Genomic DNA, 27444 nt, shown 5'->3' on the forward strand with positions numbered 1-27444 from the left:
CTAATAAACGTTAGTAATAAATGAATAATTAAAGGTACTGACATCATGTGCCCTATGCCTTGGTGGACTGAGGACACCACATCACTGTGGTATCTTGCCAAAAACATGGAATCTCAGCCTAATCATGAGAAAGCAGACAAACCTAAATTGAAATACACTCTACAAAATAATGACTGACCAGAACTCATCAAAAGTATCAAAGACCTATCAAGTAGGGATTAAGAGCTGTCATAGGGGCGCCTGGGTGGCACAGCGGTTAAGCGTCTGCCTTCAGCTCAGGGCGTGATCCCGGCGTTATGGGATCGAGCCCCACATCAGGCTCCTCTGCTATGAGCCTGCTTCTTCCTCTCCCACTCCCCCTGCTTGTGTTCTCTCTCTCGCTGGCTGTCTCTATCTCTCTGTCGAATAAATAAATAAAATCTTTAAAAAAAAAAAAAAAAAAAAAAAAAAAGAGCTGTCATAGATTAGGGGACTAAGAAGACCCAACTAACTAAACTGTGGAACAGAAAAAGGACTTTAGAGAGAAAACTTCTGAAATCTGAATTAATGCCCATAGTTAATAGTACTGACCAATGTTCATTTTATGGCTTTGATAACTTTATTATGGTTGTAGAAGTTGTTAATATTAGAATAAGGTAAAAGATGGTAAGTGCATTCTGTATTTTTTGGGCAACATTTTTACCATCTCAAAATAATAAAGAGCCTTTATGGATACAAAATCAGGTCTAATTTGTGCCTTTTTCAATTAGGAGAATCAAATTTATTTTAAAAAGAGTGCCCCTATACACTTAAAATTAATGACAACTACGCATCAATTTTAAAATACAAGCCAAATTATACCAATTATTTAGGGTAACCCAAAAAACAATCCCACGTGTCCTCAATATCCAGAAAACGTAACCAAAACATAGTTCTACCACTGCTGGCCCTTTGGTTCTTTACACATAAATTACTATCACTGAGGCCTCTTTAAGAAGTTGAGGAAATGGCAGTTCTAAAAAAATATAAAGACTAATAGGCATCCTTCTGGAACCTCTTAATACAGGACACAGCCTAAAAACAGAAACAAAAATACTGACTTCTCAGACTGAATGAATGACAATACCATATAATGAGAGATTAAGTAGTTTTCTTCTTAATCTGTAATAAGGAATGAGGCCAATGTCTAAAACTACTATTGCTGCTTCTAGCTGGAAATATATTTGGAGGCTTTTTTCAGCCTCAGAGAATAGGAAAATAGGATCAAACAGATCCTTCAACTCTTCTGTTACCAATTAAATCAATTAAGTATCTTCTCCCTCTTTTCAGAGGCTTCTGAAGTTCACCTGTAGATGGAGCAAAGGGTAAAAGATGAAAACAGGAAAAAAGCGAAATAATAAAAAAGGAAGTTTCCCACAGCCAATACAATCTCAATTTAATGTCACTCTACAATGATCATACTTCAAATCCCTTCAGAACACTGGAACAAAATCTTTTCTTTCTTTTGAAGATTTTATTTATTTATTTGACAGAGAGAAAGTACAAGCAGGGGGAGTGCCAGGGAGATGGAGAAGCAGGCTCCCTGCTCAACAGGGAGTCTGAGGCAGGGTCTGGGATCCCAACCCGAGAAGGCAGATGCTTAACCCACCCACCCAGGAGGCCCAGAGAACACCACTTTTTTTTTTTTTTTAAGATTTTATTCATTTATTTGACAGAGATAGAGACAGCGAGAGAGGGAACACAAGCGGGGGGAGTGGGAGAGGAAGAAGCAGGCTCATAGCAGAGGAGCCTGATGTGGGGCTCGATCCCATCAGGCGGGGATCACGCCCTGAGCCGAAGGCAGACGCCCAACCGCTGTGCCACCCAGGCGCCCCGGAACAACACTTTTCTGATCAAGTAGTGCTGCACATAAAATTGTCTGTCTAGAATCTCCTACTGCTAGGTACCAAGGTTATTTCATTAAGTACTGTAACTTCTTTCCCAAATCTGTTTCAACCGAGCCACCCAGGCACCCCAGTATCTTTTATCTGTAACTCCTCATCCTATTCTTCTCAATTTGAACAAAAATTCACCTCAAAAGTTTAAATTAACCTTCAAATTATTGAAAAGTGCTATTTAAAAAAGAGACCAGCATGGGGCACCTGGGTGGCTCAGTCAGCTGAGCATCTAACTTTATTTGGGCTCAGGCCATGATCTCATAGCCATGGGATGGAGCCCTGACTAGGGCTCCCTGCTCAGCAGGGAGTCTGCTTGTCTCTCTCCCTCTAGCCCCTGCCCCAGCTCCTGTGTGGAAGGGTGCTCTCTCAAATAAATCAATCAAATCTAAAAAAATAAAAAATATTAAAACAAAACAAACATCACCCCCCCAGCCATGTACAATTTCATTAAAACAAGATATACCAGTATATTTATAAAAAAAAAAAAAAAGAAGTCTAAGTAGTCCGGGAAGGCACATCATGACGTAATTTTTCCAAATCCCACAGGTTATGCATTCATCTTTATAATCTATTTTCTCAAGGCCAAGAAAAATGTCTTTGACAGTCCCACTTAAAAAGAGCAATATCAAACAATCAACATAAACTTAGGAAGTGGATAGTGTCAACTTCAGCTAGCTAAAAAGGTTTTAAATAAGTTTAAAATAAGCCCCAAATAAATAAAACTCCATCCTTAGAAGTTACACATCACCTTGCAAGTTATTTACACAATACTAATAATCTTATCACCTAGGAACATATTTTTTTTTTAAAAGATTTTATTTATTTATTTGACAGAGACAGAAACAGCCAGCGAGAGAGGGAACACAAGCAGGGGGAGTGGGAGAGGAAGAAGCAGGCTCCCAGTGGAGGAGCCTGATGTGGGGCTCGATCCCATAACGCCGGGATCACGCCCTGGGCCGAAGGCAGAAGCTTAACCGCTGTGCCACCCAGGAGCCCCTAGGAACATCTTTTAAAAAGGGGTCCTTAATGACAAGGGTAAAAGAAATGCCGTTATCAAATCTGATTTTCATAGAGGATTCACTATAAACCTTTACAAATGGTTTCCCCCACCCCCCACTTTTTAAGTAGGCTCCTGCCTAGCATGAAGTCCAATACGGCGCTTGAATTCACCACTCTGAGATCAAGGCCTGAGCTGAGATCAAGAGTTGGACTCTTAAGTGACTGAGCCACCAGGCGCCCCCTCACTAAAACCCTTTAAAATATGACAACTTACTGACTACAAAAACTTACTGATGGTGTCATATTCCCATGGAAGCAAAAGCCCTACATTTTTAAAAAATATATTTTATTAAAGTTTTATTTTTATTTTAGAGAGAGAACGGGAGGAAGAGCAGAGGGAGAGGGATGAGCAGACTCCGTGCTGAGTACGGAGCCCAATGCCCCCCACATGGGGCTCAATCCCACGACCCTGAGATCATAACCAGAGCTGAAATCAGACACTTAACCAAACGAGCCACTCAGGTGCCCCAAAAGCCCTACTTTTCAAAATTTAAATCATAAAGTTGTACCTTACCATCCTATATGGTCGTGGTAAGATTGCCATTAAGTAACTTCAAACAAAATACATGATTCTACCTACTAAAAAAATTGCATTCCTAGACAAATTATAAAGTATGTTGAATAAAAAAGTTACACATTGATTTCTCTTTCGCAGTGGCTGATTTTCATATATTAGAGAAAATGAGAAGTCTTAACACACTATTATAAAAGTAAAACTTTTATAAAACAGACAAAACCGAGTTCACTCCAGTTCCAACTACTGTGCGATACTTAAGAGTATCCAATCCTACTTTATTTTTTAAAGTTAATTTATTTTTAGTAATCTCAACACCTAATGTGGGGCTCAAACTCACAACCTGAGATCAAGAGTCACATGCTCTTCCAACTGAGCCAGCCAGGTGTCCCTATTTATTATTTTTTTAAAGTAAACTCTACCCACATTGTGGGCCTCAAGCTCACAACCCTCAGATCAAGTGTCATATGCTCTGATTGAGCCTGCCAGGGGTCCCTCCAATTCAACAAATATTTGTTTACTCTCTAACCTCTCACACAATGCAAATTTGGTACATTCCTCTGTCAATGCCATTTTAATCAAAGTAAGGTTCTTTTACCTTGCCAAACGTTTATTACAAGTATCTGTCCATTTAAACCACCAACACTGTTCAACAGAAGAACAGATACTAAAATATACTTATCTATCCTCTTTATACCTTCTGGTCCAGATGAATCCTGAGTACGGTTCCTACTCCTTACTCAATGAAATACTTGAGAGAACAAACAGCAAAATGAGAGACAAATAGCTAAAATCAATTCAAAAGCAGGAATTCTTAACCTAGGGCTCATACAAATAGGCTAGAACCACACTGTAACTTATTACCTACATGTTAATCATTTTAAGAAGAATGAGCTATAAGAACATCGATCATCGATTTTTAAAGATTTATTTGAGAGAGAGAGGGTGTGTGCGCGCGCTCGAGCACAAGCAGGGGGAAGGGGTTGAGGGAGAAGCAGATTCCCCGCTGAGCAGGGAGCCTGATGGCGGGGCTTGAGCCCAGGCACTGGGATCATGACCTGAGCCAAAGGCAGATGTTTAACTGACTGAGCCACCCAGGCACCCCCATCAATCACTCTTGAAACGGTTATGGCCTCAGATATCAAACAAGTATAAAAGATATAGGAATTATTAAGTTTATAGCATCACTATCCACCTACAGACAAATCAGTCAACACAATGTGGAATACAATGCAATATCCAGCCATTTACAAAAATGAAATTCAGGGGCGCCTGGGTGGCTCAGTCGTTAACCGTCTGCCTTCGGCTCAGGTCATGATCCCAGCATTCTGGGGATCAAGCCCTGCATTGGGCTCCCTGCTCAGCAGGAAGCGTGCTTCTCCCTCTCCCCCTCCCCCTGCTTGTGTTCCCTCTCTCGCTGTGTCTCTGTCAAATAAATAAAAATCTTAAAAAAAAAAAATGAAATTCAGATACTGTTGAAGACTGCAACATGGATGAACTTTGGAAACATATGCTAAGTGAAATTAGCCAGACAGAAAACAAATACTGTTGAGAATGCCCCTGTATGGGGCGCCTGGATGGCTTAGTGGGTTAAGAGTCTGGCCTTTGGCTCAGGTCATAATCCCAGGGTCCTAGGATCAAGCCTGCTCAGTGGGGGGTCTGCTTCTCCCTCTCCTCCCTGCTCACGCTGTTGCTCTCTCTCAAATAAACAAGTAAAATCTTAAAGACTGCACCTACAGGAGTTACTTAGAAAGGCAAATTCATAGAGACACAAAGGGTGATTGTCGTAATGGTTAAGAGAGACTGGGGAGTCAGTATAATGGGACAGTTAATGTTTAATAGGTACAATTTCAATTTGGGATGATGAAAAAATTTTAGAGATAGCGATAATGGTACAATACTGTGAATGTACTTATGTGATACCGAACCATACACTTCAAATGGTAAATATCGTTATGTACATTTCATCACAAAACAACCTTTATTAAAGATTCAATAATTACAGCTGACACTTGAACAACAAAGGTCCACTTATTTGTGTTTTTTTTAAACAAACACAGTACAGTACTGTAAATGTTATTTCCTTATGATTTTCTGAACATTTTCTCTTGTCTAACTTACTTTAGTCTAAGAGTATTAACACATGTAACATACAAAAATAAGTGTTCATTGACTATTATTAGTGAGACTTCCAGTTATCAGTAGGCTATTAATGATTAAATTTGGGGGGAGTCAAAAGTTTTACATGGATTTACGATCTCCAGGGGGTCAGTTCCCCTAACCCCTCACACATTGTTCTCAAGTCAACTGTACTGCTAGTGAAAATGTGAAACGACACAACCATTTTAGAAAATAGTTTGGCAGTTAAACACACGCCTACCATATGATCCAGCCATTCTACTCTAGCTAATCAAATGAGTGACAGAAAGACTGGGGAGGAGGAAAGGTAAAAGAGAAAGAAGGCAATCACAAAGGTGAAGATCTTGATTATAGTGGTGGTTTCATGGGTATATAGTTAAGTCAAAACTTATCAAATTGTACACTTAAACAGCTTCTAGGTTCTGGCAACCATCTCTTTCCTTTGGTTCCCCCATTCCCAAGGTTAGTAGCTGTCTCCTGTGTTTACTAACATCTAGGTTACCTGAATGGCCCTCTCTTGGCCTTACCAAACCTGTCAATTCCTTGCATTAAAACCCCTTGTCTGAAAACAAAAACAAAAACAAACCATGCTAAATTATTTGTGGTAAAAAGTAGATATTAAGGACCCCAGTTAGGAAGCTACTACAAAAATTTCAAGGTGATCTGAGACTAATATATGGTTATTTGGTGAAATGAAGATATTTTTGTGGAAAAAGACTGGCAACATGCATGCTGTGTTTATTCATACTTAGCACTCAGAAGTGCACAAAGCTTTGTACACATTACCTCTTCTATCATATCCCAATAAGGTTGGAAGGCAGTCAAGATTCAGAGAAGTAAAGTATCTTATGCAAGATCATACTAACAAGGCACTGAGTAAAACCTTATGGGTAATCTATTGGTTTAGCAACTTTCCAAATTAAAACAAAGGCATATATAACTCAAACTTTAACTGCCCAGGTACCTTTAAGCACCCAAACTTGCAAAATGTCCAATTATGACTTTATTACTTTGGACTAATGATAAATTCACCATTCCTCTTTTCAGTATCAGCAAGTTCTCATCTATCTCATGAAATGAAATGATCTGTAAACCATACACCTCAACAGAATAAATCATCTTTTGGTTTAAAAAACAAAACAAAATGCTACCCTTTACACAAATTTTTTTCCGGGGGGGTGGGGGGGTCAAGGGGGTTTCCCCCTTCTTTAGCATTTGAATTTTTCTAATCCAAACACAAAAATGTTTAAAAAGTGAGGTGGATTACCTGGATAATGAAAGCTGATGGGCAGCCAAGATAGAGAAGCAACATCACTGACAGTTCTGGTATACCTTTAATCACCTCAGGAACTAGCAACCAGTCTCTATTACTCTATTTCACATATTAAAATTTCCCCTTCAACATAGATCAATGGAACAGAATAGAGAGCCCAAAAATAAACCCATGCTTATTTGGTCAATTTATCTATGACAAAAGAGGCAAGAATATACAATGGGGAAACACAAAATCTCTTTAATAAACGGTGCTGGGAAAAATGGACACCTACATGTAGAAGAATGAAATTGGACCACTTTCTTACACCACACAAAAATAAACTCAAAATAGGTTAAAAACCTAAGTATGAAACTTGAATCTGTAAAACTCCTACAAGAAAACATAGGCAAGTAATCTCTCAGATCTTGGCATTAGCAACATTTTCTAGATGTGTCTCATCAGGCAAAGGAAACAAAAGCAAAAATAAACTACCGGGACTACACCAAAACAAAAGGCTTTTACATAGCAAAGGAAAACATCAACAAAACAAGGCAACCTATTGAATGGGAAAAGATATTTGCAAATGATATATCCAACAAGGAATTAATACCAAAAATGCATAAAAAACATACAACTCAACATCACCCCCCCAATCTGATTAGAAACGGGCAGGGGACTTTAGAATAGATATTTTCTAAGTTTTCTAAAGAAGACATACAGTTGGCAAACAGACACATGAAAAGATACTCAACATCACAAATCATCAGGGAAATACAGACCAAGACCTTCCATCTGTCAGAATGGCTAGAATCAGACAAGAAATAATGAGTGCTGGTGAGGATATGGAGGAAAAGGAACCTAATGCACTGCTGGTGGGAATGTAAATTGGTGCAGCCACTGCGAAAAACAGTATGGAGGTTCATCAAAAAATTACAAATACAACCACCATATGATCCAGTTATTTCACCACTGGGTATTTACCCAAATAAAATGAAAACACAATTCACAAAGATAAATGCACCCCTCTGTTTACTGCAGCATTATTTACAATAGCCAAGATATGGAAGCAACCTAAATGTCCACTGATGGATGAACGGATAAAGAAGATGTGGGCTGGACACACGCACACACACCGGAATAGTACCAAAAAAAAAAAAAAAGAGTTCTTGAAGGTATAATGCTAAGTGAATAAAGTCAGAGAAAGACAAAATACCATATCATTTTACTTGTAAGTGGAATCTAAAAAACGGAAACAAAAAAAAAAAAGAAACAGACCCATAAATACAGAGAAAACTAGTGGTTACTAGAGGGGAGATGTTTAGGGGGATAGGCAAAAGGGATGAAGGGTACTGGATTGTACAGGCTTCCAGTACAGAATGAATAAATCACAGGAATAAAAGGTACAGCACAGAAAACACAGCCAATAATATTATAATAGCATTGTATGGTGACAAATGGTAGCTACACCTGTGGTGAGCATAGCATTATGCTGTACACCTGAAACTAATAAAACATCGTATGTAAGCTATACTTTAAAAATTTTTTTAGTTGAAACAAAAATTCTCCCTTCATTTTTTCTCAAAAATTCAGTCTCTGACCTACATAACTCATTATGCAAATATTCACTTTGAAGCTTCAAAAATACTATATAAACAATTATAATATATATAATATACATATATGTATACACACACATAATATACGTACGTTAACAATTAAAATACATAAACAATTTACAAATATGTGCGAGCAAAAATATTGGGGAACTCATTAGGCCCTTAAAGTAGAGGAATGAAGTAAACTGGAGAAACACTAAAAACAATAATTTGCTAATTTAGTAATTACATACCAAGCATAAGAATGCAATCAACAGGGGTGCCTGGGTGGATCAGTCAGCTAAGTGTCTGCCTTTGGCTTAGGTTACGGTCACCGTCACCGTCCCAGGTGTTGGGAAAGAGCACTGCACTGGGCTCCCTGCTCAGCAGGAGCCTGCTTCTTCCTCTCCCTCAGCCCTTCCCACCACCTCCCCCCATCCTACTTGCGCTTGCTCTCTTTCTCAAATAAATAGATGAAGATGAATAAAATCTTTAAAAAAAAGAAAAAGAAAGAATGCATAACATTCTTGGATCCTTAACATCATTAAACTTATACTTGGGGGGACAGGAGATGGAAATATTTTTCTGGATTAAAGCAAAATGATAAAAACCAGAGAAATGTAGTAAATTTTTAAGTCTAAATTTGTTAAAATGTTCTACTATGAAACAGATCTCCCTTTTAAAAAATTATAATCTTCTAATTTAATGTTTTTGAAACACTTTTACTTGGCTAATTGTTATCTGTTGTGTATTTTCTTTTTTTTTTTTTTTAAGATTTTATTTATTTATTTGACAGAGACAGAGACAGCCAACGAGAGAGGGAACACAAGCAGGGGAAGTGGGAGAGGAAGAAGCAGGCTCATAGCAGAGGAGCCTGATGTGGGGCTCGATCCCATAACGCCAGGATCACGCCCTGAGCCGAAGGCAGACGCTTAACCTCTGTGCCACCCAGGCGCCCCTGTTGTGTATTTTCTTTTTGAAATTTTGTTCATTTGTGGTCCACCGGAACAGGATACACTTAAGGGAATACAGCAAGAGACATCTAACGTAGTCTAGAATGGTCAGGGATTTTCCTGGCAAAGTGCTTTAGACAAAAGGGCTAAAATGAAAATGTCATTACCCTTAAAAAAAGAAAGGAAAAGAAAAGAAAAAAGAAAATCAACATATACTTATGGACAAAAACCTGAAAGCAGATTAAAAAATAAGTTATTTTGGCTTGCTGTCTGTGTGGTCAAACCTATTCTTCCTTTAAAATGTATCTAGCACTGCCATTTGCGTGAAGGAGCTCGTTTAAGGGCCCAACCTGATCATCACTGCCCTCTTTTAAGCAAGAGTAGCACTCATTATATTTACCTAATTTATCTTTTTCTCTACGTCCATGTGTATCTTCCCACCTATAACACTTTGATATAGGAATATATTTACAGTCTTAATACCTACTAGTGCTTTGTACAAAGCAGATACACAATATATGTACCAGATAAATAAATATATATGCTAAGTTGGAGAAGGAATACCTAACAAGTGGAGACAACAGTTTTAAAACATTTATAAGAGTTACAGCAAAAATATACACTATTAGTGGGTTATACAAAACTTTTCCCAATACTTATGTTACTTAAAGATGAAGGAAAAGTAACTTTCAGAAATGTTTTTTTTTTTTTAAAGATTTTATTTATTTATTTGACAGAGAGAGAGAGACAGCCAGCGAGAGAGGGAACACAAACAGGGAGTGGGAGAGGAAGAAGCAGGCTCCCAGCGAAAGAGCCTGATGTGGGGCTCAATCCCAGGACTCTGGGATCACGCCCTGAGCCGAAGGCAGAGCTTAATGACTGAGCCACCCAGGCGCCCCAGAAATGTTAATGTATTTTGTGAGATACAAAATCTTAAGATTGGAGAAGCCTCTCAGGATTGACAACGTTGAAAATAATTATAAGTTAATACAGTACTGCATTTATTTTCCAATGTTTTACCTTAAAAAAAACCAAATCACTAAATTCATCGTGCAAAGCTGTTGTCTATCTAAATCTAGAGTTCACAAACATTCTCTTGGGAGGTTATTTTACATGTTCTTTTAAAAAAAAGATTTATTCAGGGGCGCCTAGGTGGCACAGCGGTTAAGCGTCTGCCTTCGGCTCAGGGCGTGACCCCGGCGTTATGGGATCAAGCCCCACATCAGGCTCCTCCGCTATGAGCCTGCTTCTTCCTCTCGCTCCCCCTGCTTGTGTTCCCTCTCTCGCTGGCTGTCTCTATCTCTGTCGAATAAATAAATAAAATCTTTTAATAAATAAATAAATAAATAATAAAAAAAGATTTATTCAGAATGAAACATGAGAGACTATGGACTCTGAGAAACCAACTGAGGGCTTCAGAGGGGAGGGGGGTGGGGGAAGGGGATAGGGCTGGTGATGGGTAGTAAGGAGGGCACATATTGCATGGTGCACTGGGTGTTATATGCAACTAATGAATCATCAAAAAGAATAAAAATTAAAAAATAAATAAAAAATTAAAAAAAAAAAGATTTATTCATTGGGGGGGGGAAGCAAGACAGCATACATGCAAAAGAGGGGGGGAGTACAGGGAGAGGGACAAGCAGACCCCACAGTGTGTGTGGAGCCCAATGCTGTGCTCCATCCCATGACCTCAAGATCATGACCTGAGCTAAAATCAAGAGTCAGACACTTAACCGACTGAGCCACCCAGGCGCCCTTTACATGCTCTGCTAATAAGCTTGTGTAAGATTCCTTTTTTTTTTTTTTAAAGATTTTATTTATTCATTTGAGACAGATACAGAGGGAGAGCATGAGTAGGGGAGAAACAGAGGGGGAGGGAGAAGCAGACTCCCTGCTGAGTCAGGAGAGAAAGAATTAGTGAAGGTAAAATAAAAACTTTTTTTCCTTATTCTTAATTGAGCTGTTAATAGTTGTTCAAAATAATAACAGAAACAATGCATTTGATGATTACATTAATTTGAATGACAACAATAATGTAAGGGACAGGAGGAAGGAATAAGGAAACTGTTCCCAACGTGGGGCTTGATCCTAGTACGCGGAGATCCTGGCCTGAGCTGAAGGCAGATGCTTAACCACCTGAGTCACCCAGGCGCCCCCCTGTGTAACATTCTAGAGTTATAGCACACTTTTTCCTCCAAATAATGACCTCACTAACAATGGCAACCATTATGTGAGCAGTGGAGTATCTTCAGCTGCCTCATCTTATTACTAGTCTTGAGCAGAAAAACCCAGGGAAAGGTGATTCTGATACATCTTTTTTATAGATACAGCTGATCCTTGAACATGGGCTTGAAATGGACAGGTCCAATCATATGTGCATTAAAAAATACATATACAGTACAGTACTGTAAATGCATATTCTCCTTGATTTTCTTAATAACGTTCTTTTCCCCAGAAATGTTACATTACATAAAAGTACAGTATAGAATATAAATTATATACAAAATAGGTGTTCATCAACTTTGTTATTGGCGAGGCTTCCAGTCAACAGTAGGCCATCAGTAGTTGTGTTTTGTAGAGTCCAAAGTTATACATGGATTTTCAATTGCATGGGGGTGGTGGTGGTGTTGTTACCCCTAAACCCTATGCTATTCAGGGGCCAACTGTATTATTTGTAGAGAAACAAAGAAGTATCTCACAACACAGAACAGAACACATGAATAAAACAGAACTCTTTTAAGTCAAGCAGAAGCACTACCAGTTCTCTCCAGTTTTTTCCAACATGACAGATTTTCAAAAGTAAACAGTCTTATGCACCCTGGAATATGTGTACATTTGATACTTATACATAAATATGACAGCTACTGTGACTTCAGGATAAAAACCAAAACATACATACTACTTCCATTCACGTAGAAAGCTAAAAATGCCAAATCCTCAGGGAGATCGTTAGTTCTAATTTTTTCAGTAACAAACAGAACCATGACTTTGATAAACCAGTATCATTTTCAATCATTTAATTTTAAAGCTGGAAAAAATGTTGAAGATCATCTAGTACAATCCTTATGTGGTAAGGGGTGTAAGTCTAGGTGTTTAGAAAAAGAAGAGGGGCTTAACCAATGGCAGCCAAAGAACAAGAACTACACCTAAGATTCCTAAAAGCAGTGACAAAGTATGGAGATCTGTGTGGGCCACACAGCCAAACAATACTCATAACTTGAGGAGGTCACACATCATCATATAAAACGGCTGCAACCCCAAATAAAACATTTAAACAGGAACCTCTTTTGGAGGTACTATTCCCCCGCCCCCCCCGGTTTATGGGACAGTAAGGATACTGCCATTAACAACTATCTTATTCACCTCTAAATACACTAAAAAGATACCAGCTTTCTACAGAAAGACTAGATGCATAAATCCAGGACTCTTTCCCACCATAAAGAGGACATGAGAAAGCAAGTGAAAGACATATTAAAGATCAACAAAGAAAGGAGACCATAATTTAATAGGGGGAAAAAAATGCCACCAGTAGTAGCATACTCTCCATTGTAAAGTCGAGGCTTATATTTATGTATTCCTCAGAGATTAAACGAACAAGTGATATAAAGCAGGTGATAAGAGGCAGTATATGAAAACTGGAAGTAATTTTATCAATATATCCAAGAGACCAAGCTTGCTCCAAGTTTCTCAAACTAGGACTACCTTTACTGACTTAGCGTAAGGGCAAAAGTTAAGTATCTATGGCAGGCATCATCACACCTTCATTTTCTTTTCCCTAATTTAGAAGCTGACCTTTTCTAAAGTAGGCCCAGAAATTTCCTAAGGTAAAGCTTTGTGATTTTTTAAATTTTAAGTAGGCTCCATGCCCTGCGCCAACACGAGGCTTGAACTCATGACCCTAAGATCAAGATCTCAGGGGAGATCAAGAGTTGGACACTTAACCGACAGAGCCACCCAGGTGCCCCAATCTTTTTTTATTTTTAGAACTTCGTTTTTCCTTTGTTTTGTTAAATTTATGTACTATTTAACGTGCTACAATACTTATTACTCATCAGTTACTGTTTGGCAAACAAAAACATGTATAAGAACACATATTCAACTTCATTCACTTTAGTCATGGTCCTGATTAACTCTACACGCTGATATATATTTTTTCACCACATCATTTATTGTGAACAGTTTGACCACCTTGGTCTCCTCTTTCCCCCAAAGAGTAAGCTTTCTCTTCCCGTGCCCCCAAATATAGAGAACCTGCTTGCCACATATGAAAGCAGTAATCTCCATCAGAGCTGAACTACTGAAGATTTAACACCACTGCCCCCCGCCCAATATTCAACTATAATAAAAATAACAAAAATAATACAATTCTGAATTTATAATTCTTTAAAATATTTTCCTACCTTCACACTGGTTCCTTGGAAGAATCTTCCACCTTGTTTTTATCACATTTTCCAAAATTTGTAGTCCATAATACTGAAAATTGGAGAATAGAAACATGTGAATATATTGTTGTAATACTGGCAACTTTCAGGATTCACAAATGGACAGACATTCACACATTTACATCTAAAGTTTCAAAAACATTATGCTACCAAGTTTAATTACATATATTAAACAAGAATCTATTCACCCATATACTGAGTTTTCATGCATTTTCCTCATTGTATTGTTTACTACTCTATTTAACGTCCTGCTGTTTATACATGCTCACACCAGGAGGAAGAACCAAATAAAAAGCCCTTTAGCAGCCAAATGGGCTTATCTGTAGAAGGAAAAGTAGCAGCCAGATATGAATTCACAGCATAAATGACTGCTCATAGGCTCACGTACTTTAACACGACCAGGCTCCTAAGAATTTAGCAGCTTGGATGCTCTCAAGCTTCCTACCATCCTCTAGGAGTTGTAAGCTCTTGGCCAAGTATTAAAGTATTGTCACAGATACTTTCTATAGAAAGTGTTTATAAAACATCTCTGGTGTGTTACTTAAGGAGCAGCAAGACAACCCACGGGTTTAATTTTAAAATTTTAACCCCACCCTTACATTTGCTATTTCTACTAATTTAAAGATAAACTTTTGTGCACAGTCAAAAATAATACACAAACGCATGTTGCAATCTGTTTTTACCTTTCAGGTATTCCTTCCTAAATATAAAAGTCTTAACTAAAAATATAAGAAAATTAATAAACAGATACCACTTTCAAGCCATTTTGTCCCTCCTGCTGATTACTCACTCTAAATAGTCAACAACATTCACAACAATTTATACTACCCAAAATTATTACCATGACCAATTAGTGTGGATAGACAGGAGGAAGAAAAGGGACAAAATTGTTGTGGTATGTATGTTTCAACTGTCTGAAGTAGGGAAGAATGAACTATAATACCTGAAAGGTAAACTCATTCATATATAGACATAGAACCTCAGATTGCAAGTTTTGGCTGAGAATAAGAGTTCATCTTTAAAATGGTTAGTCATCACACAATAAAATAGGAGCATTAGTATTTCAACCAAAGGGATCATGTGAATGCTCATTTTATCCAAAGCACAATATAGACTGTCCCAAACTACATTGTGCTCAAATAGTTAAATGTTTTTGCTGTTTTCTTTCATTTTAACATTTCATACTTTTCAAGAAAATTTTGTCATTTCAACTAAAATCCTACATTTGCAGAACATTCCTTAAAAAGACTTCCAAAATAAAAACAAGGCCAAAGCAAAATTCTGAAATTACAAAGTTGATACCATCAAAGGGTTTCATAATCAGCAGTAAATACTGAAACTTTCTAACCTGCTCATTTACAATCCCTTTACAGGTCTAGGTCTCAAAAAAATATAGATAGGCAAAGGTTTCTGATTGACTGAAATTTTAAATTAACTTTTGAGAACACACTAACCTAAAAACTTTTAATTTTATAGATATGAAATGACACTGTCAAAGTTTTACTAAGTCAAAACAATGCACTTCTTACTACATGGAATATATCCTCTTGTTAATTCTGAACCAATTAAAAAGATCTTTAAAAAACTAAAAATCCACCATAAATATACTAGTAAGAAGCAATAATCTCAATGATAACTTCACCCTATTTGGCCAATGTTTTTCAGCTTATGCTATTACCCTGCTTCCTTTATGTTTGATACTTTGATACTTTGTTACCTAAATTACCTATTTAATAACTTCTACTCCTTTCTCCAACTGTAAAAAAGTACCATTAGCTTGCTGAAGATACAATTCATATTTTTCTCCTTCTGCCAACCCCGCTGAGGCACTAAGCCCAATAAAAGCTTTTTGAGTTAAGTCAAAGGAATACAAAGATCACCATCATAATATCCTAAAACCCAACCTCACCTAAAGATTAAGACTCCACATATGAAGAGAATTCACATTTTTCGAAATACAGTATTCTGATTAAAAAAAATCTTAACTCTAGCCAAATCTAAGGCCCAATGATAAATGACTATTTTGGAAATATCCATAAATTATCCAAAATATCATTCTAAAGAATTAATTACATTTCTGCTTTGTATCTCAGGACTTGAGAAATCCACTGCTGAGTTATGAAGATGAGGGACAGATAACAGCAAAGACTAAATGAAAAAATAAATGCATGAAATGATCCCTATGGTAGAAATTTCTACTGAGCCCTTAGAAATACTTATTTTATGCATTGAATTCCCCTTTCCCCCCCCACCGCCCATGAAACAAAAACAATTGATGAACAGAATTCAGTTAAAGGGAATCAAAAGGGTAGACCTTGTGGAGGCCTGCCGTCAAAGCCTAGCTGTGTCAGTTGCACAGGAAGACACCCCTTTTCTTCCTATTACAAGCAATCAACATAATGGAACATTATGATTAATATCAGGTAGTGTTAACATCTTTAAAGAAAAAAAAATGATTGCATAAAAGCCAAATGTAATAGTGCATAAATTTAGCACCAAATCATTTGTAATTTATGTAAATTGAAGAATTCTTTACCTGTTGCTTTCTTTCTGTTCCTCTAATCATCTCATTTTTCACAAGACAAATTTGAGTTTTTAAAAATACTGTTGATAAATCAACTTAAACATTAGTAATGTCTGTCAGTATAAAAAGCAAAATTTACCAGGCAAGCAAACAGGCAAACACTATTATGTTACTTAAGGTTAGCACTTTGAGGAAGTTCTGGACTGTATTTTTGCCCTAAAATTTACAAGATGTCAAAACTAATTAATATTTTAAAACTGTTAATTAATACAGTCTGATTTCAGAAACAAATGTGAAAATGGCTATTTTCTGTTTTAACACAATGTATACCAAGTGGAAATCTTGTGTGTATTAAACAGAATGCCATGCATGGTATTTTATTACTTTAAGGCAGTTTAAAGAGAAGTGTGAATCATCAAGCCTAAAACAGTCAAAACACATTTTGATCAACCCTTCTGTTCAAACTAGGAAAAAAGGACCCAAATTATAACATTTTTCAATTGCAAATAAAAACTGAGTGCTGTCCCATTAAAAGCATTGGTACCATGGAGCAGGGTTTTATGCTGCCCATACAACTTGGTGTTGGAGGTGCCTAGCCTGTATTATTATATTGATTACTTGCCCAAAATAATTCCTCTGATGTTATGTTTCATCTCTGAATAACATTCAGAATTTATGCTACTTAAATCTGTATACATATTCTAAAAAGAAAAACAAAAACAAAACCAAAAAAGCAACCAAAAAAAGCCACCTTGCATACTAGTCCCAATTACAAAACTTCATTCATAATTCTTAGGACTATTTGCAAGAATTAATTCTATGTTTAAGACTAAATTTTGAAATAAGTTAACAATATTAAATAATTTGAGATAACAAATGCTAATACTAAGAATGAGATACCTTCCTCAAAGTTTATGACTGGAAGAAAAGAAGAAATAATGGGTTTTAAAACCACCACTTGCTTACTTTCGTGTTCATATTCTGTGAAAATTCCAAAATTGTGTCGACTCTTGTCCACGCATCAGGATGCTCCTTTAAATGTGTCAGTACTTCTTGAGCCATTCTTTGCTAAAATATTACATGAAAATAATTTTAAGCTCACTTGTTCTTTTTAATCATTCATTAAAGGTATTGAGCAAGGCACAAATCCTAATAGGACAGCGATTCTATTAACTTTCTGAAACACTCAAGAAATTAATTAGTCCATAGAAATAAAAATGTATCCATTACCACTCTTAAACTTCAATTTAAAATGGGGATATATATCCCTTTGAAACAGGTTTTTTTTTTTTTTTGCAATCTACTTTATTTGGTATTCTCAAAATGGAACTTAAATTCAACCAATGCTAACAAAGATTTCTCTAACATGAAGGAACCTCTCAGCACTTAACAATCAACTGAAAGCAACATACAAAAATTCACATATACTTAGATAAATTATGTAATGGTACTGCCTGCCTTACAAGTTACCAAGATTATCTCCAATGAACTTTACCTATAAAAATATATTTCGTGCAGAAAAAAAATGTTTTTTTCCTTGAGAAAACTGATAAAAACTAGGTCTAAGTAAGGCCACAAACATCAAATACCCATATCTATCTATATATACCCAATCATATATAGAAAACACGAAGACCCTGAAACCCTTTAAAAAGTCTCTTAAATTTATTATAAATACACTTTTCGTTCTCTAAAAGTCTTCTAAATTTCATATAAATTCCTAGCTTATTATAAAAACTTTTTGTTTTCATATCTTTAAGATCTTATTTATTTGAGAGGGAGCGCAGGCGTGCAGAGTGGGGGGGCTTGGGCAGAGGGAGAGAATCACAAGCAGACTCTTCACTGAGCACAGAGCCTGATGGGAGTGGGTTCTATCTCAGGACCATGGATCATGACCTGAGCTGAAACCAAGAGTCAGACTTTTGACCTACTGAGCCACCCAGGCACCCCTGCTTTCATCTTTAAAATGCAAACCCAGAAATAATAAAAACCTATATAGCCATCACCTACAATTAACAAACATTAACACTTTTTTTTTTTTAAGATTTTATTTATTTGACAGAGAGAGACAGACAGCGAGAGAGGGAACACAAGCAAGGGGAGTGTGAGAGGGAGAAGCAGGCTCCCCGCTGAGCAGGGAGTTCGATGCAGGGCTTGATCCCAGGACCCCCAGAGCATGACCTAAGCCGAAGGCAGATGCTTAAGGGCTGAGCCACCCAGGCACCCCAAATGTTAACACTTTTACTTGTATTTGTTTTTCTTTTAAACATAAAAGATCTAAAACTTATGGAAATCACCTTAATACCTTTTCTCCAGTGCCATTTCCTTCCTTTGTTCCTTCTTTAGAAGTAATGACTTTCATGAATTTGGTGTCTTTTTCCTGTCCATATTTTCTCAGCATGTGCATAAATTTCACAAATGATATAGCTGTGTGGTCACTAAATTTTATATAAATAGTATACTATAAAAACATTACAATCTGCTCTTTTCAACTGACATATTCCCTTAGCTTTATCATACGGTATGTAAGACAACTGAGTTTTAGAGATCTAGCCATATTGACATTATGTATCTAGTCTCTTCATTTTAACCATTATAGTTTTTTCATGATATGAACATATTTTACCAAAGGCTGTTCATTCTATTATTTTTTTCAAGAAGAAAGAGCTTAATCTTTTCACCTTTAAAGGCAGTTTTGTAGCTCAACTGCATCCTCCCTTATTACCTTTTACCCATTTCTGTCACATGTAAGTAAAAAGTTTGATAATTTTAAAGTTTGTCAATTAGCTTTCTATTACACTGATTCACTCGATCAAGGGTTTAATTCTATGGGATATAAAGCAAGTATCAAAGAGGGAGAAAGAAGCATTCCAATTTGAACCACCTCTAACAGACACCTCAAAATCTTCTTTAACTTAGGTTTTATTCCCACTTACAAAAAAAAAAAAATCATGTTCCTTATTTTGGCTTTGATGTTAAGAACTATTTTCCTTAGGTAGCATATATATTGGTTTCCCCATCAACCAACTAGCAATATACACTGCTTATTGTTTACAAGAAAACTGAAAATACACACCCACTAAGTAGTAGTTTTGTACCTTGAGACCACCATCAGAACCACCATAGAACCTGGAAGAAAAACCAGTTGCCTGGGTTCCAACCTACAAGTATAGGGTTAGAGCTAGAGTATAAGCTCTTATAATTACATACTTTGATTAGATTTCATTAAGGGACTAATAGTTTTAAGGAGTTAGCATATAACTATGCTATATGACAAAAAGCAGAAAGAATAGTGATCTGAGTCATCTAGGGCCAAAGCACACTTTAGCAATGTTTTGATTCTCTCCCAGAGAGTATCTAACTAGATCCATTCATTTCTCACTAGTTATAATAGTCTTGCACATAAAATAATAACAAATACCAAGAGCATGAGGTCTATCAAAGATCCATGATGCCTAGTAAAAGTTATTTGGTCAAGATATTCTATCAGAGCTTCTGAAATGATGACCATTGTGCACGTAAGTTAATAGCCACCACACTATTATCGCTAATACTGCATAAATCATGTCCTTTCCTTTTAGCTGTCCTTTTACTCTTTAAAGTCACTTCTAGTGTTTGCATCTTAGTGTCTTTATTTTGTCCTAACCCCACTATCCTTACGTAATATTCTTTTATTAACTTAAAACTCCAGGAGGGGTTAAAAAAGACACAAAAGGAAACTAAAGGAGAAAATCTGGTATCTCCCTGTGTTACTTACTGAATGGTGAAAGTATTTTAGTTGCTAAGCAATAGATTAAGAGTTCAAGTCACTTAACACAGCACTGGAGAAAACACCAACTCTTCCATATATTTTTCCTGTTGGCTGCCTAACTTGGCTAAAAATAGAAAAATACTTAGAAGAGAATATAGTCCTAATGTTAGTGTTAAATATCCTTCTATATTGCCCATTTGGACATAAGCTCTGGGTACAGATTAAAAGGCACCATTCTAACAATTTCTTCCCCTCCAAAATTATGTAATCCTTTAAAAAAATATTAACTTTCTCTGAGTTTCAATGTTAGTATAATTTCTATAGTTGCCATTTTTAGCACATATTCTAAGAGACTGGGAAAAAATTAAGAAATCATACCACCTTTTAAAACGATGAGTTTACACCGTATGCTAAATCTTCTTCACCATACTTCCAAAAGTACCCTTCAAACAGAATGCCTTCTAAGTACGAGGCACTGTAACAGGTGCGTTTACAAACCCTACTGTCTTCCAGTCTCATGTAAGGTAGGTAACTTTGTAGCTGAAACTCTAGATCAAGGACTAGAAAATTTACTGGACTAAAACCAAGACATCCATCACTAAAAACATGTCTGCCACACAGCTTTTTTTCTTCTTTTTATTCATGATAAGACCCCCACAAAGAGGTGGCATATGAAAAATCCAATGAACTAGAAGTGTAAAGACACACTTTTAGAAAAAAAGTTTTTAGCTGACTTTAAGCCCTAAGCCTCCATTTCTTTATCTATTAACAATGACCAATATCAGTTTGTGACTATCTTTATGTAACGGATTTATCTAATGATATAACTAGATATAAAATTCTTACTTTTGGGAAAGTTTATATTTATATTGCCTTGATAAACAGAAAACTTTCCTAAGGCTACATTTTATTAAAAAGTCAAATTTAAAACAATCATTAAATATCAATAATGTGAAACATTACTAAAAGCAGCAGCAGCACCACCAATATATTAGCTTTTAAAGTCTTTTTTTTAAAGTAATCTCTAAACCCAACATGGGCCTTGAACTCACGTCTGTGAGACTGAGATGCTCTTCCAACTGAGCCCACCAGGAACCCCACCACCAATACATTCTTCATTATAATTACTACTACTTCTTAGTTATAAAGCCTAGAAGAACATTGGTCTCTTGTTTACCCATCATACTTTTAGATGTTGTGAGTCATGTTAAAAAAGAACAGCAGCAGTGGCAGCTAAGTGATGTGACAAAATTAAATGCCCATCTTCCTAATGGCTTCAAGACCTGTGCTTCCAATATATTCAAAGTTGAGCCCAACTTTACTTCTGTACTTCCAAAAGCAGCTTTCTATATACATGCATGTTAGAATGAAATGAAGCTGAAAGCTCCATGTTGAATGTACAGCACAAAGAAACAACTACATGGTATGTGTAATGCATGTGGGTGGAATAACTTTTCAGGAAGGCTTTTGGAGACAAGAACGAGGACCAAAAGCCCCTAGGAGTTATAAAACTGGACCAAGCTTACAAAATCCAGAATAATTTTTGCCACTCATACAACTTTCATGGCCCCCTTCAAGTTTTCTCTTTGTTATATATATAGTAAAACCAATAATGTTGGATTTCAGAGGGAATGGAAATATTTATGCACATGCTAGTATTTACACATCATGCTTTTTGGACCATCTATAAAAGATACAATTTCTACCTTTCAGGTTTCTAAAAAGTATGATAGCACTCAGGGTTTGACTATGCAAATATAAACTAGTATCTTGAAGATATAAATAACTTCATATGTACCAACTAGACATCATCTATTAGGAATATAACATTTTGGCAACAAAATTTTACTGGTTTTTGTCACATCCACCTGAACAGCCTTTTAAATCCAACAGAAAATTTTACAATTTAAAACTCTTCATGTGATTAACTCCAAAGAGTGAAGATTCAAGATCGCCCAGTTTCTTGTAACATAAACTAAAAAATTTATGAACATTCCTTTCTCGTCTATCATTCAATTGGGTGTTTAAAAAAAATAAAAACCCAAAAACTTTAAACTGATCAAAACATGGATAATGTGTAAGATAACTGCCTACATTAATAGACCACTTTTACAAGTCTCAAATTCAAATAATTTAAGATGCTTGGTATTGCTGGACTTTTAAAATAACTCTTACCAGTGAAGTACTTCTGTAATTCAAATGTTTCAAAAATACAAGAATCTTTTAACTCCAAATATGTTACATACATAAAAGATATACAACCGTTAGCATCTATAAAACATTTAACACATTAGGCTCTTTCACTAAATTGGCTAAAGGTTTCTTAAAGACAGAACAAGTAATAAGAATAATACCCCAAAACATCTCATTCTAACCAGGTCAAAATATAATACATATAATAATGCAATTTCTCTAGACCGCTTCTCATTGGTTAATATGTAGTTCCAATTTAATACAAACGATGGAACACTTTTTAAAAAGGTGATAATTTAAAATCTTATTCTAAACCGAGTAACTTCAATACACTGCAATAATGTTAAAAAGTTTTGCTCAGCTACTTTACCTGGGCTCCTTCTCCATGGTATAAGCAATTCACCACATTGTCTAGGAGGTTGATATCCAGTTTTTGGCTGAAATCGAGCAGCTGACGAGCTGCATGGTCTGCTAACATTGTCATAATTGCTGGCATAGATTACTGTAAATAAAGAAAAAAATTTAAGGTGCCTATGAAATTTTGGTATTACCAATCAGAAACCTTCTACTCAAATTATTTTACTTCAACCATGTTCTTACAAGTATTTTAGAGACTACCTAAGTAACAGTAAAAGCAACTAAATGCTAAGATACTTAGCTACTCCGTAACTGCTTTAGTTAAGGCCCATTCAACTTTTCTAGTGCCTATTTTAAGTTCCCAGAAAAATCTTACTGTTCTACTAATATTCAAAGAAATTACTCCTAACCTGTTTTAATGAAACCAGTATTAGGAATTTATGGCCCTAAAAACTGATACAGTTCAAAGTCTTGATCTCAAATTTTTATGTACAGATGAAGTTTAAGTGGATATCCCCCCTTCCTAAGTAGAGTCTTCTATTTGAGTAAAAGCTCCCTTCCCTGTATGCTACCTTAATTTTTAAGATATGCTGAAAAAGCAAGATGCTGAAAGTTAAATGTGGTATCCCAAGTTTTCTGGTTGTCTATACCAATGATTAGCAGAACTTAAAATTTTTATATTCAAACCACCTATTTGCTTCTTTCAACCCTCAATAAATTTGGAGTTTAAAATTCCTGGAACATATGACTAGAAAAACACTTTACGGTAATATGTCAAACTTTTTTTTTTTAACTTCCAGGTATTCACTGGCAAGGTAAGTAACTGTAAAAGCTCGCCAACTATTTTCCAAATAAAAACAAATTCTATGATAACAGAGAAACAACTTCTTCACCTCACATAATGCAATGGGCTAAAACCTACCAGTTCATATGCAATGTTATCCTTTTAAGAGGATTCCAATCCAAGATGCTGGCACACATTCACATTTTTGTTGCCCAGCATTATAAAAATCTTTGCTTTTTCTTCAAAGCCAGTGCCACTCAAGTCTGACTGGCTAAATCAGTACTCCTTAACCTTTTTGGGTCAAGATGCCTTACAATCAGAAGAACACGATAGCTCCTGTCAAATTTTAAAAACTCACAATTTTCTATATAATTATAGAAAATCCAGGACACCTTGAAAGCCATGCATGAACCCTCAGGTTAAGAACCCCTGGTTGACTGTAGTTAGACCCAACAAGGTCAGCTGGTCATCTCACTTCTCCCCCTCTTAAAAACCTTCCAGGTTCAGGAAGTGGGTGGGATTTGATTACATTATGTTTGATAGGAAAAAGACGTTACTTCTTGGCTATTTGAGAGCAGTTAAAAAAAGTTCTTAACAATGGCAGCAATTTCAAACTTAATGCCAATGCTTTACTTAATGATAATGCCAATTACAAAAAATTTAAGTGTAAATGATGCCAGTAAGTTAGAGATAATGTAAAAATCGAGAAATGAAGAGTTCAAGGATTTTTATTCCTCTGATATCTTTCAGCCCATTACTGACAGAAATCTCAAAAAAATTTATAGCAGTTATTAATACGTTTTTAATACCAAAATACCTGACATGCAACAAAATCATTCATCTACATATGGATATAAAAATAGAAATATATATATTCAACCAACAAATGGGTAAATTTCCTCGCATCGAATACCATAAAATTTTAAATATCAGAACAGTCTTAAAAATTGAGGTTGAACAACAATGCCCACAAAGCACCAAGATGTACATATCAAAAGTTTTCAATTTTCGGTTAAAAACTCAACGAACTTTTCTCCTATGTAGTCCTATCATAATTTAAAAACCCAAACAAAATACACAATTGGACGCTAAAAAGTTTCATTTTCAAGTACAATGTCCTTACACAGTTCTTCGAGCTAAATTCTTATGAAAAATCAGGTTTAGAACAGAAGCTCGTATTAAATACAGTAGTTTGCCATCCTTAGAACTAGCGGCTCTCTTCGAAATGACCTACCTACTCTTGAACTGTACAGAAATGGCGGCTTTCTGGTCAATGCCAAGCACATTTAGTCCCCCAAATCAGAGAGCTTCCAAAACATTCTTTCCACTAACAGCAGTGTCCCACACGCTTAAGATACACAATCAGGGAGATAGCAAACAGCCATCGCGGGAGAGCGTGAAACCACAATCGCTTTTTCTTCTTGGGACACTCAATCCTAAAATCCACTCACTGGATAGCGTATACAAGGGATTATCCAGCAATGTGACTCTACAAGTGACTACCAAAATACCTTCACTGCCACTTCAGACTGAATAAGCAAGCAGCTACACACTGCCAGTTCCCATCCAAACCATAACCGTTGCTTTATGATTACTAAGTAGTAGGTCAAAAAACAAGTCGCTACAAGGAAAGACTGCTACTTAGACGTGTGGGCAACTGCCTGCTTCATTCAGTAGAAACACACCTCACTAAGGCCCGCCCTCCCCTCGCTTCCCACCCGAACCGATTTGCAGCAGTTCTAACTATAGCATACCGGAGCACGCACTCACCCCGCCCATACTCGGAGGAGGCATTTAGACCAGGCGCCTGAAGTTCACCGCCCCATTCTCAATGCAGCATGGCCTCTGCGTGATCAGAAGAGGTCCGGGCTGGGCAAATCTTTAAAGCTTCTCTAGTACACCACTTCTTCCCACCCATCCCAAACTCGGAGACATCGGAATGAAGGAGAATCAGGGCATCATCCACAGTACAATGCCAGCGGTAAACGATTCGGTCACTTAATGCACTCCGTACCCCCAAACTACAGCCCAGAATCCCATTTACAGAACCTTAAACAATGAACTAACCTTTCCTACTTCTAATGCTACTCTGCAAAAAACCAGAAAGATTTCTAGTTTCCTTGCAGGAGGAGGAGGGACTCGGCAGCCCCTCCCTCCCCCGATCCCAAGCTCTCCACCGAGGGGCCACGTGATGCAGGCGGACGTTTCAATGCTGCTGCACTAAATATTTCTGGAAACTTCCACTCCTAATAATTTACAAAGATGTTCCTGAAATCACCCCAACTTCTCCCCAGCCCCCTGGGCTGGGGAAGCCCTTCTACCCCCACACCGGCCCCACTTCACTATCACGCTCCTCGCTTCCTCCACCGCCACCCGCACACGCGAATAACCCAGCAAGCGCTACCCTCTCGCGGCCGCCTCCCCGCCTCCATCCCCCAGCGGCAGAAGCGGCTCCATTCAATCGCAGGCTCTGCTGTGGGCCCGCCGCCGCCTCCCGGGCTCGCCTCCCGCGGCCGGCGCCGCGCCCCACGCCGGCCTCCTCCCGCCGCCGCCGCCCGACCCTCGGCCCCGAAGACACAGTCGACTTACCCAGAGATTGAACCAACTGCTGCTTCTTTCCTTGTCGGGAGATTAGGGCGAGGGAAGGTGGGGAGGGGGGAGAGGGGAGGAAATCAAGGTGGGTTTCACAGTTTTCCCACCTTAAAAAAGGAAATTAAAAAAAACGAAGATGAGGGCAAAAAAAGCTCAACAGTATTTACTATTTTATTTTTTTTTTTTTTTTTTTTTTTTTTTTTTTCCAAAAAAAGGAAGGGGAATTAATCCGTGGAATAAATGCTCCCGCCTGGCTGGGGAGTGAGGGAAGGGGGAGGGGAAAGGGGTCACGTCCCAAAGATTCAGCCCCAGGGGGACCCTCCAGCCACAGGCGGCAGCAGAAGCGGCAGGAGTAGGGGGTATAGAGTCCACAAGGTCGGGGGACGCTCTGCTGCCAGTTGCAGTCCGACTCCCCCCTACCAAAATACGGCTCCCTCTCTCACGCGGCTCCGGCGCTGGGCCCCCCCACCCAGGCTCGCCTAAACTTTCCCCCCTTCTCCTGCTCCTCAGCGACTGGTGGTTCCCCCCTCCCCCTCTGGGTGGTTGCACGGACTGCAGCAGCAAAGACTGGAACAGGCACCGCCGCCGGGGCTGTAGCTACTGTTGCTCTTGCTGATGCTGTAGCTCCCGCTGCTCCTGCCGCGGCCGCTGCAGCCGCTTCTCCCCCTCCTCCTAGTGCCTCAAACTCGGAACCGGTTGAAACCGGTTCAGACTGGGAGATTCCATCTCGGTTGAGTTTTCAGCCCATGGCGCCGCGGAGCGTTTGGAACCTGGGCCTCCGCCCCCAGCCCGCCTGCCCATTGGCCCGTTCCAGCCACAGCCGCGCCATCAGCCTACCTCTTATTGGCCAGGTTGCCCGTCAATCCCACCTCAAGTCTCCACACGAGCCCGCCGCTTCGGCCCCCGCCTCTTTCCAGCAGCGATTTGCCCGCAGAGTGGGGGAGGGGAAGTGGGGCGGGTCGAAAAGGAGCAAGGAGGGGGGTGGAGGAGGAGGAGGTGGGACGAAGAGCTGAGCCCAGCTGAAAAGAGAGCGAAGACAAGTCGCGCGGAGGATTGGTGCGAGCGGCCTGTCAATCAAGTGCCGCCCGCCCTCGACTTCCCGTCCCCCTCTCACTGCTCCCCCTCCCAATGCTTAGCCCGCAGGCCCGGCCTTTTCGACCCGCTCATTGGCTGGGCGCCTTTGGTGACGGAGAGGGTGGGGCGCCGCTCGTGAGCTGGTGGCGGCGCGAGTTTGAGCGCAGCGCGCGGCCGCGCTCGCTCGGCTTTCCGCCGGATCCGCTCCGGCCCGCCCCCGCCTGCTCCCGCCAACCTGCGGGACTTGAGCCCGCCGTGATCAGGACCCGCCCCCTCGGAAGGGAGCCCCGCTTTGA

The 27444-nt window shown here is 38.3% G+C and overlaps 1 protein-coding gene across 3 annotated transcripts in view; it reads right to left on the reverse strand.

The window, feature by feature from the left end:
• XPO1 (exportin 1) overlaps nt 1-26243 on the reverse strand; it is a 44622-nt gene extending 18379 nt beyond the window's left edge. Inside the window, exons 1-4 of one of the 3 annotated variants that reach the window (XM_034659195.1) lie at nt 26072-26243; nt 22712-22843; nt 17364-17465; nt 13832-13904 (exon numbers count right to left, since the gene is read on the reverse strand). In XM_034659195.1, coding sequence (XP_034515086.1) covers nt 13832-13904; nt 17364-17465; nt 22712-22837 — 301 coding nt within the window. In that variant the 5' untranslated portion in view covers nt 22838-22843; nt 26072-26243. Of the gene's footprint in view, nt 1-13831; nt 13905-16187; nt 16252-17363; nt 17466-22711; nt 22844-25252; nt 25630-26071 lie in introns of those variants that run through there. The other 2 variants (XM_002928405.4, XM_034659196.1) reach the window with 2 other exon arrangements.
• Nucleotides 26244-27444: the final 1201 nt, after the last annotated feature.

The sequence above is a fragment of the Ailuropoda melanoleuca genome, chromosome 4 (assembly GCF_002007445.2).
Source record: "Ailuropoda melanoleuca isolate Jingjing chromosome 4, ASM200744v2, whole genome shotgun sequence".
Classification (NCBI taxonomy): domain Eukaryota; kingdom Metazoa; phylum Chordata; class Mammalia; order Carnivora; family Ursidae; genus Ailuropoda; species Ailuropoda melanoleuca.